The sequence below is a fragment of the Hesperophylax consimilis genome, chromosome 22, assembly GCF_061612785.1.
Source record: "Hesperophylax consimilis isolate HC1 chromosome 22, BYU_Hcon_1.0, whole genome shotgun sequence".
NCBI lineage: Eukaryota > Metazoa > Arthropoda > Insecta > Trichoptera > Limnephilidae > Hesperophylax > Hesperophylax consimilis.
In genome coordinates this window covers 10,105,237-10,116,612 of record NC_142857.1, presented here as the reverse complement: position 1 = coordinate 10,116,612, position 11,376 = coordinate 10,105,237, and the positions used below count along the sequence as shown (strand labels likewise).

Sequence of the window (11,376 nt, the reverse complement as noted above, 5' to 3'; positions counted from 1 at the left end):
AATTTGACTGAAATATTTATTTATTTTCTTTCTACCCCCGCGATATATTACACGGTTATTTTTTTTAATTTTCATTATATTTTTTTTCAGTTAGCTTACGACTATTTTAGCATAATTTCCTTGAAAATTCTTTGAAAACCTTCATAGTTCAAATATGTTACAAATTCTTTTAATTATTTATTTATTTATTCATTTAAATTACAGACTACACGATTTCAGTTAAAATGATCATCTGCGTTAAATGAAGCAACCAAAACATTATAATTAATCATTTTAATTCAGATATAATTGGTTTAAATAAATCACTGAACAATACAAAATTGATTGTAAAACTTGCTCACATGAAAAAACGATTCTAACAGTTTGGTAAGTTTTTTAAAAGATTTTCATTTGTGTTGCTTATTGTTACATAATTTTATGTATCGTTTAATGATGATTGCAGTTTGGTTATAATGCACTAAAAATATCACATCTTTGTATGATTTATTTATTATTTGCGTCAAACAGTGTTTTCAATCCAAATTTTACTCCCAAAGAACAAATTCATACAAAAATTTGATTATAAGATTGATGGTGGTTTCTTTGTACTTAAATTTAAAAAAAACCTATTAGGTACAGATATACCACTTAGCAAAACTTGAACAAAAGAGAGCAGAAAATAGCTACACGGAAAAAAATGTATTGCTAATTTCTTAAGAATTCTCTTCAAATTATTGGTAATTCGGGTAAAAACGGGATTGCAGGCCTTACCAATAAATTAATAGGACGTTTCCGAACAACAACCGCTAGGATGCGATTCATCAGGAGTTCCTGATAAACTTTTAGTAAATTACGGATATAACGACGCCGGAAAAGCAAAAGGGCGTAAGTGACAATTTTGTCCAAAAAAAGTTAAGCATACAGTTTTGACTATATAAAAATTATAATCAAAACTGCATGTTTAAATCATTTTGACTAAATTGTCGCATACACCCTTTTGCCTTTACTTTTTATTAACGTGATTTCAATCACGCGTTCATGAAAATTCTGGTATTTTAGTTATAATGTATTGCAAATGCAACAAACATTCTTAAATTGGTGTTTTATTGATAAGGGCTGTTAATCTATCGTTAAGGCAAAAATAGATTTCTCTCAGTGTAGTTTGAATCAATCAAGTGAATATAAAAATAAATAAAGAATTCATTTTAGTTTCGTTATCAATGAATTTCTTTTCATATGAGATTTGAGTACTCGAATGAGTTGATTGTTTTTTCTTTGAAATAGTTAATATCTTTGAGAGTAAAATATACATGGATTACTTACACAAATTATATGACACATGCCGTGTATATTGATGCACCAATTAAATTATATTCCACACGCTTAATTAATTATCAAATATTTATGTGCGAAATAAAATAATAATGAAATTAAAGGAACTTTTAAAACGATCGTCTGTCAGTCAGATTCAATGAACATCGGGTATTTAAAATAGGAATAACTGATTTCTTAAAAGACTATAGTTTTTTTTCAATGACGTCACCTCATAGCACCAAGCAAAATATATTTAAAAAATTATATTTAAAAAAAAAATTATTACGAAGCCAAAATTATTTTATCAAATCCTGTAGTGATTAATATTTTTATAAATATTTTTTTAAAATACTTATAGTAAAAGTACGGAAATTTTATCAAACATTTGAGAAGCTTTTGAAAAAATGATTTGTGATTTAATTTTGGGGTTTACATCAAAAATGCCGCGTAAATTGAAAATGCAAGCTTTTAAATTAAATGTTTAATAATTAACAAGCTCAAATTATATATTAGAATATGGATAAACAACCTGACTTATAACAAGTAATTTCTTTTTAATTTTTCAATATTTTTACAATATTTCTTCATGTGACAGTACAAAAATTACTGAGGATTTTTATATTAAATGATCTACGTGAACTAAAATTAATAGGATTCTATCAATTTTTATTTTGTCATTCGTTTATTACAGTACTTTAATTTTACAATCCTTAAGCTAATGATAATATATTTTATATATTTGCAATTATAATTATAATAATTTCTATACATGACAACATTAAAATGATCAACTTTGTACAAAGGACTTTATTTACAATATGTTATTATTTATTTAAATTAATACTTTTTTAATTGTCTTAAATAGTGTTTTTTTTAAGTTAAAAAAAACGGACCGACGCGATCAGTCGAGGAATTAAAATAAAGTTTTGTCACTGGTATATCACTAATGTATTTGCACGAGGGTTGTCGAAGGGGAGTTACGACGTCATTGGACAGTAATGGCGCAACGTTCCCCCGTCTCTTGCACTCATTTATCAACTATCATGACGTCACCATTGCTTCCCGCTGCCAACTGTTTCGCATCGAGTCCGTTCACCATTTTTTCAATGTTTTTGAGATCATTAGAGTTTGATTGCACTTTGGGAGAGGAAATTTCCACGACTTGCGGCGGAGGAGAAGCCGAACAAGGCCGAGGCATAGGAGATACAGATCTCCTGGTCTTGCCTGAAGGGGAATTGCTCAAACTTCTTGCGTGGCCGAAGTTTCCTGGAGTGACCTGCTCAAAGGCCGATCCTAACGGGGAAGACCCAACAAGGTTCGTTTGAGGCAATGTGTAAGGGGTGAAGCGATGAGCTCCTTGTTTCAGTTGATGATGGAGAGGATTCGAAGGCTGGAACTGGTGATTCGGATGATGAGCGAGGTTTTGGTAATGCGAAAAGAGCGCTGGGTGTTGCGCAGCCAACGCTAACTGAGCGTTGAACAGAAGTCCGTGGTTCATGGCTGCGTGGGCGTTGGAGAATAGAGAAATAGGCGGAGCGAACGGGTGACCTGGGGGGTATAACCCAGGCGGGTAAAGGTACGGTAAAACGGGAGGAGGGGGGTGTATTGGAGGACCGAGGGAGATGTTGGGAGCGGGGGATGGGAATTCTCTGGACGGCCCTGGAGCGTCCCTGAGGGTTACGCTGCCGGAACAGCTGGAGTCGCTTCCTTCTCTTTCTGGGTCATCTCTTCTCCTGTCCTCACCGGGTTCGCTTCCTCCTCCATTTCCACCACTCTCGCTGGACATCTTGAACCAACCTGAAATTAAACAAAATTTTAATTGTTAAATTTGTCATGAATTTAATTTCCTCTACTCTCTTCATAGCATTGAACTTAAGCAATCTGTCAGATTATTGAAGACCTTTGTGAACATCATCGATTCTCGCTTCAGGAGTTCCATGATGGGTCAGATTTATTAAACTTTTTAGGGTATCTAGCCCGACTGCAGATCGCAACACACAAAAGTACACAATCACTAAGGACGGGTTGTTTCGGAGAATTTGAACAATTCATCAAATTTCAACGTTCATTTTCGGGTTTTGTGAAAGTCCTATTCAAGTTCTGTTATTATATCCGATCGTTATATGGACCGATGACAAGTTATCGACATTGTCGATAAATTTTTTATCTATCGACTGACCTAGATATCCAGAACTATTTACATTTTAAAAATTCCCTCCGGCTTACAATTGACAAATTAACTTTATCTAAGATAGTTTAGTTGCTCGTGAAGTTTTAAAATGAGATTAAACTGAAACTGAAGCTAGGTAAAGTTTATAGGAGCTGTGTCTTGCAAAACAATCACCTCAAAGGTGTATGCTTTGAGTATAAGACTTCAGCATACGTGTTCTCGTTTTAATAAACCTTCGTATAGTAAATGAAAATAATGTAGATTGCCGAAGAATATCATAAAGTCTATCTAAGAAACTTATAAAACAACATTGATAATCATCAGAAAATCGTGTATTTTTTCTCGTTTGTGCAATCATGCATGGTAGATTAATATTTGTGAACCTCGGTTCGGTTATTACAAAGTTTTATTGTTTAATAATTTAAATACTTGATTCCAACAATGTAGGCACTTCTCTTAAGATAAAATTATTTTTATTATTACTATGTCCACACACTATGTATTTTAACTAATAGTATCTTATAGAAAAAACAGAAAAAAAGAAACGGTCACATCTAGTACGTTCTAAATTGTACATTTTCGTTACAAATTGCTAATATTGTGTTCAATGATTAAATTTTATATTTTGAAGTTTTACTCATTAAGTTATTGCAAAAATAAATTTTCATTCTAGACTTTCAGAAAAGTCAATAGATGGCGCACATTAAAATTAAAATAGAATATATTTATCCAAGACACTACCTAGATTGCATTTAGTTCGAATCTTGAACCTTGAGAATCTTGTGATCATACATAAAGAAAGCAGCCAGTAAAAATGTGCGTTGAGAAAAGAAAATGTTGGTTTTTCAGAGTAAGATAATGTTAGCAATTCGAAGTATGATACACTTAAATATGACCGAATCCCATCAACTCAGTTGGTAGAGTAGCGCCTGGCAAGTCGAAGGTTCTGAGTTAATGTCCTAGATGTGACCTTTATCATTCGGTCAGTAAAAAAACAAAATTAACGAAATTGAAATAGTGAATAATATATATAAAAAAAAAAAATTACCTGAGTGTGGGTGTCCCAACTGCATGTGATGCTGCAACGAAGGCAGAGATCCCAACTGCTGGTGGTGGCTTAGCGGGGTAGGTGGTGGACTAGATGATGGTCCTACCACATCCAGCAGCCTGTCATCGTCTCTATCGTCCCGCAGGTCACGATCGCGGTCGCGTTCCCTCTCGCGCCCGCTGCTGCCGGTCACCGAGTGGCCGCTGGAAGAACGGGGCTGCTTCTCTTCCGGCTGTCGAGAGGCGAGCATCGCCTGCCTGAAGGAGGAAGGACTGTCGTTAAATGAAGGGTCGTACCAGCTCAGATGAAGGGAGTTTCATGATAACATCATTTGACAACTTTAGAAACTGGATCATGTGGCATTATGATAGGTTTAAGACCTTTTATATCAGCTCAGATGAAGGGGGTTTAGTGATAACATCATTATACAACTTTCGGTGATGGATATGTTTAATATCAAGTGGAATTATTATAGATTTAAGACCATTTATATCAGCTCAGATAAAGGGAGTTTCATGATAACTTCATTAGACAACTTTCGGGGACGGATATGTTTTATATTCAGCGACATTCTTATAGGTTTAATAAAATTTATATCAGCTCAGATGAAAAGGGTTTCATCATAACATCATTAGACAACTTTCGTAAATGGAAATGTTTAATATCATGTGGCATTATTATAGGTTTAAGACCTTTTATATCAGCTCAGATGAAGGGAGTTTCGTGATAATATCATTAGACAATTTTCGGAGATGTATATGTTTAATATCAAGTGGCATTATGATAGGTTTAAGACCTTTTATATCAGCGCAGATGAAGGGAGTTTCATGATAACATCATTAGACAACTTTCGGAAATGGAAATGTTTAATATCATGTGGCATTATTATAGGTTTAAGAACATTTTTATCAGCTCAGATGAAGGAAATTTCATGACAACATCATTAGACAACTTTCGGGGATGGATGTTTAATATTAAGTGGCATCATTTTAGGTTTAAGACCATTTTATATCAGCTCAGATGAAGGGGGTTTCATGATAATACAGTCTTGCTTATATTTGGTTATATGCATATTTCATCACGCGGAATTACGGTGGGTTTAATGGGGGGTTTCGGGATACACAAATAGATCACACATGGTAATAGATATAATATCATATCCCGTTATTATATATGACATTAAGGTAGGTTTAAGAGAAAAAAATATTTACAAAAATTACCACTAAACTAGCGCGACTGGATTTAACATGTGTATATATTTGCAAAGGAAATGCCATTTTTAATACGTAGATTCTAAAAGCAATACAAAATAAATTAAGTAATATAACATTTTACTCCGCTTGTTTAAAACTATCAAATTCAGCACACGATAAAAAAGCTCCCTAATGAGATCATCGTCTGTCTGGGCACGTATTTAAAAATCAATAAAAGCCCGGATCATCCCTTAACCCTCCCCGCACAGACCCCTAGTTTGCACCCCGCTGGTAAATAATACAGTGATGAGACAGTGGTATCAGTTCGGATTATAGGGTTGCAATCTGCCGCATCCCTTAATGCCTGCTACTAGCTGGGTAGGTACTTGCTTAATACCCCTTAAACTGGGGTGATTTACTAAACAAACTGTCGTTTTTTCACGTTCTATAAGATAGGTACAATGTAGGTACTTCTACACAACTTTTAAAGATACACGAAGTTTAAAAATATATTTTACAAGATAATTAATGATTTGATGAGTCAATAATTTAGTGGTTAAGTTTAGTGTTAAGGTTACTATTTTGGGACTCTTTTGTTTCGACATCATATTGCTTGTTGAACATCCAGTCCCATTTGTTAAAAGTTAAGTAGATTGTTCAAGGTTCCATAGCTAATGATGGGATTGATATTAACGGTGACCGGATAAATCATCTCATCTTTAAAAGTTATATAAAGTCATGGAAAGTGATGAAACAAAAATTTTATTAACTGGGTTAAGTAGGTTAGGTTAAAAAAAAAATTTTTCATCATTTCTATTGACTTTATATCACTTTTTAAAAGTGTGTTGAATTATCACTGTGTTGTGAAATTTTGGTTTTTGATTTTATGTGATCTTTTTTTTTTCAATTTTTTTTTTTTTTAAATCACTAAATTATCGTCCCTGGTCAATCAGCCGAGAGACCAGTAACTTACCAGTTACATAAACCCTGTCTAGTACCTACTAATAGATTTTGTATATTTTATTTGAAAAACAAATTTAAAAAAAACATCACAAATGTTACCGGGGACCAAAATTTATTTTGGGTTTTTTACTTCAAACAATGTCAGGAATCACAGGTTAAAGTAAGTCGAGTAAGTCCCTTAACACGCGGTAGATAAGTTTAGAATAAAGTTTCATCACCCCTTGCGTTTTCCTGGTAAAATCGCTTTAAATTTTGATATCAAAGATATTCGAAATAAGATAACGTTTTAATTTTTTTATTGATTTGGCACTCTAAATTGATACATAAGGACGTACATTGTCCAGAAAGTCTAGCTCTAGGATAAGAAGAACGACGCCTCAAGCCATAGCCTCCATAAACATATTCAAGCATTAACATAGAGTTATTATTCTTTGTATTGCAATACAATGAAGCTATTCCGCTTTTTTATCTAATTTAATTTCAACCCCAAGAACAGCGGAGCTCACCCCCGAGATACCGTCGCGGAATTTTAAAGACAATTAGCGCGGCAGGATTCGATTTAGGGGATGAAAAAATAACCAAATTCACCCCGACACTGAACCTTTTTAAATTCTACAAGACTTGCGAGGTATCGAGTGACACGAAAAAACGCAAAATGTTTGAAAAAAGACATCTTTAAAAAATATTTTGTTTAAAAATCCTCTTATCGAACCTAAATCAAAAGATCATATCTTTCCTCTATATTATCCATGTCTTCTATATCTTCTATATATTCTTTATCTTCCATATCTTTTATATCTTCTATATCGTCTCTGATTTCTGAATTAACTCTTTTTTTATGTGACACCTCACAAGAGCGTCCCTATCTGTATAGTGTAAAGACAGGGAGACTATGTCGCAACCCGGTTGGACCAACCACCAACCGGGCAGCTTTGTGAGGTGCGTTAAGGTAGGGGCTGTAGGAAGAGATTTATTAATGCGGGTCTTTAAGAGGCCTGGATTATTTGAAGGAGGAAAAACCGATGCTGGTAGCTTGTTTCTACTATTTCTACAATTTCTCATGAAGCATGTGTTTCTCATCAACTGTGAATGGGTGTTTCGTTCATGTCCGTCGAGTTCCATCGGTGCATTTATAGACTTAGCCCAAAGATTACAAAAATATTTGTCTGACGCATTAGTTAAGTAATTGTAAATATTTAAAAAATTACTTTGTAACTTTTTTGGCACACCTTACATTTTGCAAATTGAGGGCCAACAGAGCGGCCTATATTAAGAGAGTTGATTATAATAATGGTGAAACAGAGTAGCGAACTAACCCCTAAATGGCAGCCACCCCCAACCCCTAATATCGTCACCCGGCCTAAAAAGGTTAACTGCAAACCCCAAATGTCAACACGGCCTGCGCGCCCCATAGCTGATATCTGCGGTGCTTTTAGTGTTCAAACTTTAGCAGCCTGATTTTTAGAGAAAGCAAAAAGATAAGAAGCCAATTTTTTTGATGACTACTGAATTCATTAAGAACCAATTAATTAAATACCACTTAACGTCGATTTGATTAATGGTTATTTAAGCTTGTGAGTATTGTCAGATTTTTCTAAGGTTTGTGCAGTGAACTCTCGTAAAAGAGATAAGAAAATAAGATACCTTTTTATTATAATTTTACAACACTTAAAATAGTTTGTCATTCAAATTCTGTGCTAAAAATTCCACTCGTCCTAATAATACTGCACAAGGTTCGAAAAAACCCCATATGTGCGTTATATATATATATATTTTTTTACTTGCATCTACGACCCTTCCACCGAGAGCTCTGTTGTATAGATGCGTCATGTGTGAGAAAGTGAGAGAGAATTCAATGAATCTATCAATAGTACGCCTTTGACTCTATATTATTTTTGTATAATATCACAATTCGATGATTCCATAAATGGCATTCCTAAAAGTGTATCGGTATTTCCTACGAACAAATACACATTTTCTGTGGTTTAGTCTACCAAGATCATTGTAGAAGTGTATTATATATTATTACAGCGCCCTAGAGGTAATTTTGCACAAAAACAGCGCCATACAAATCATATATAGTGACTATGGGACTATCTGTTCTAAGAAATAATTCATGAAAAACATACTAGTGGTATCAGCGCGGTAGGTCTCTAAACCTTGGGTATTTTGTCGTTGCACACACTTAGAAATCTAATAATTTCAGAGGAAATTTCGATTTTGATTTATTAAATAAGAACTTTTTTGGACACGTGTTCTACTGTCCATAGAACATACTAGATATGTTCAAAAACTCATTGTCATTTTTAGCTGGTAAAAACAAAAATATTTATATTCAATTTTGTAAAATCTTCAATCTTCAGTTCTTTAGCTCTTCTGAGAAGCATTTAAACGAGTTAAATAAAATAATTTAACTTACAAAATGCTGATTTGTGAAATTGCGGTACGTTTTGGCATTCCAGTGGCGCGCACAAGCGTGATCTTTACCCCGCAAAGTGTCGGCCTGCTAATGACAGGGCAGTGACGGCGCGTGACGGGCGGGGGAGGAAACCACCCGGGGACGGGAAATACCACCCGCCACCCACCGCTTGGTGTGGGTGGTGTAAGGGAGTGCGGATATGACATTATAGAAGCCAAGACAACTGGGAAAATGGGACATTTTGCTTCAAATCTAAAGACGCAATGAAATTTTTTATTGCCTACGCGGTTACATGGTATTATTTTGCCACTATAAATCAAATTTTATTGAATACTAGTTTGATACCCGGCTTTGCACGGAATATTGTTAATATTTATTTATTTACGACCTTTTTAGGGGCTTTTACCAATGCATAGTAAAAATTCCACAGTATTTATACAAAACTAAATTGCCTGAATGACAATATTTTGTATTTGTTGAGTGATAAATTGAGGATGTCCACTGACTCGGTATAATTATTTCCCTGGTTAGTTAGCCCCAGAATCTACACTGAAATTATTCCCGACTTTAAAATGTCTTTTATTGTTTCTAAGCTGATTTCACAACTCTTTTTTGATTTTTTTTTCTTATTTTTATTTATTTTTTCTTACTTAAAGAATTGTAGATACTTTCAGTATCGCCCTTATGATAGACCATCATTTAGAATCGAAACATTGCCTGTAATGTCTTTAGTCTATTTAGTGATCAGATCTGAATAGCCGGGTAACCTTCCTCTACCTCACCTCCTTCCCCTCACAACTACCTTTAGCCTCACCACCTACCCCCAATTGGGGATGCCATAGCCTCACAAAAAATATAACAATTAAAACAGTATTATAAAATAAGACTAACATATTGAAACTAACGCGATGACATACAAACTCCAATTTTTTTTTTAAACTGTACAAATTTCGTGATGCCGGAGATCACGGTTTTTGAGTTTTGCTGGAGATTTTTTTTTGGTATTTTACTTTAAAACTTCAGTAAAGCCGGGTAGAAATTACTTTTATCTGCAAATTTTGATAACATAAAAAAATAAATTTATTTGTTTTTTTGTTTTAATTTTTCCGTTTTCAGAGCAGAAATGTGGTTCCATTATTAACCCTTCTAGGATGCACATTGCAGAGGGGTGCAAGTGACAATGGAGGGATAAAAGGAGCGATAATTGCACCCAAAGCATTCAACGAAGGGATGATAATTTAAAGATATTTAGCACTTCATAGCTAAGGGATAGTGTCTAAATATTCATTATGTGTTAAAATTGTTGTCAAATTTTAATAGTTAGGGAGGTGTTTACGTATAGTACACTCTTAATTTCATTTTAACCCCTTTTTAAATAATATTATATATGTAAATGTAAATATTAAATAAATAAATAAATCTTTGAAAAACAATATAATAGTAATAAATCTAAAGGAAACATGAAACAGAACAAGACACAGAAAAATAAAAAGATAACGGTCTCAGCTGGGAATCGAAACCAGAATCTCTGTCTCAACGGGGTTAACAACTCGTCCATTGGGACCTAAATATTAAACGTCATTTTTTTCGATCTCATATTTCAAATTCAAATTAAACAATACCATCTTGCAACTAATATTTCCAATATTTTTGAATGATTGCAAATCTTAAAGGCATTGGTGTGTAACCTGGATAGTGTCTTAGATAAACATATCCGATTATTATTTATGTTGTTTATCTATTGACTATTTCTAAAAGTCATTAGAGAAGATTATACTAATAATTTAAACGAAGCACGAAACAGAACAAGGCACAGAAAAAATACAAGAGATTTGTAAAATATTGAAATTAAATGGAACAAATTAAATAAAAAAATATTTTTATATGAATACCGCATAAGATTGCCAGAAGCCAATAGTGCTGTATTACGTAGTTTTTAAAGCGATTTTAAAGCGTGTATTTTTTTTTCTTTCAGAATTTGCTACGGAAATAGAGTAAATAGTAAAATTTCATATGAAATAAAACAATATTCATGTTATTATTTTTATATCCCATAAAACCATACACGTGGGTTATAAACAACATATAACGTGACTTGTACTGCCAATGCTGTTTGAATGGAGAAATTAAGAAAAAAAGAGCTATCAGTTCGTACATTATTTTAGAATTAGCCTACTATTGAACTTTATAGCAAAAAAGCATTAGAACACTTATTTGTAACGTTTATCCTGGCTATTGGTTTTGAAACATCGGATTATTTTGATTAAATAATGATGTATGCAAAGTGATT

The 11,376-nt window shown here is 33.5% G+C and overlaps 1 protein-coding gene across 3 annotated transcripts in view; it reads right to left on the bottom strand.

Moving 5' to 3' along the window:
* Positions 1-1,907: 1,907 nt before the first annotated feature.
* The window catches only part of LOC149412821 (optomotor-blind protein-like), a 209,158-nt gene continuing 199,689 nt past the window's right edge, over positions 1,908-11,376 (bottom strand). For 2 of the 3 annotated variants that reach the window (XM_089645238.1, XM_089645239.1), the window contains exons 6-7: positions 4,512-4,783; positions 1,908-3,090 (exon numbers count right to left, since the gene is read on the bottom strand). In XM_089645238.1, coding sequence (XP_089501364.1) covers positions 2,321-3,090; positions 4,512-4,783 — 1,042 coding nt within the window. In that variant the 3' untranslated portion in view covers positions 1,908-2,320. The remainder of the gene's footprint in view (positions 3,091-4,511; positions 4,784-11,376) is intronic. The other variant, XM_089645236.1, reaches the window with a different exon arrangement.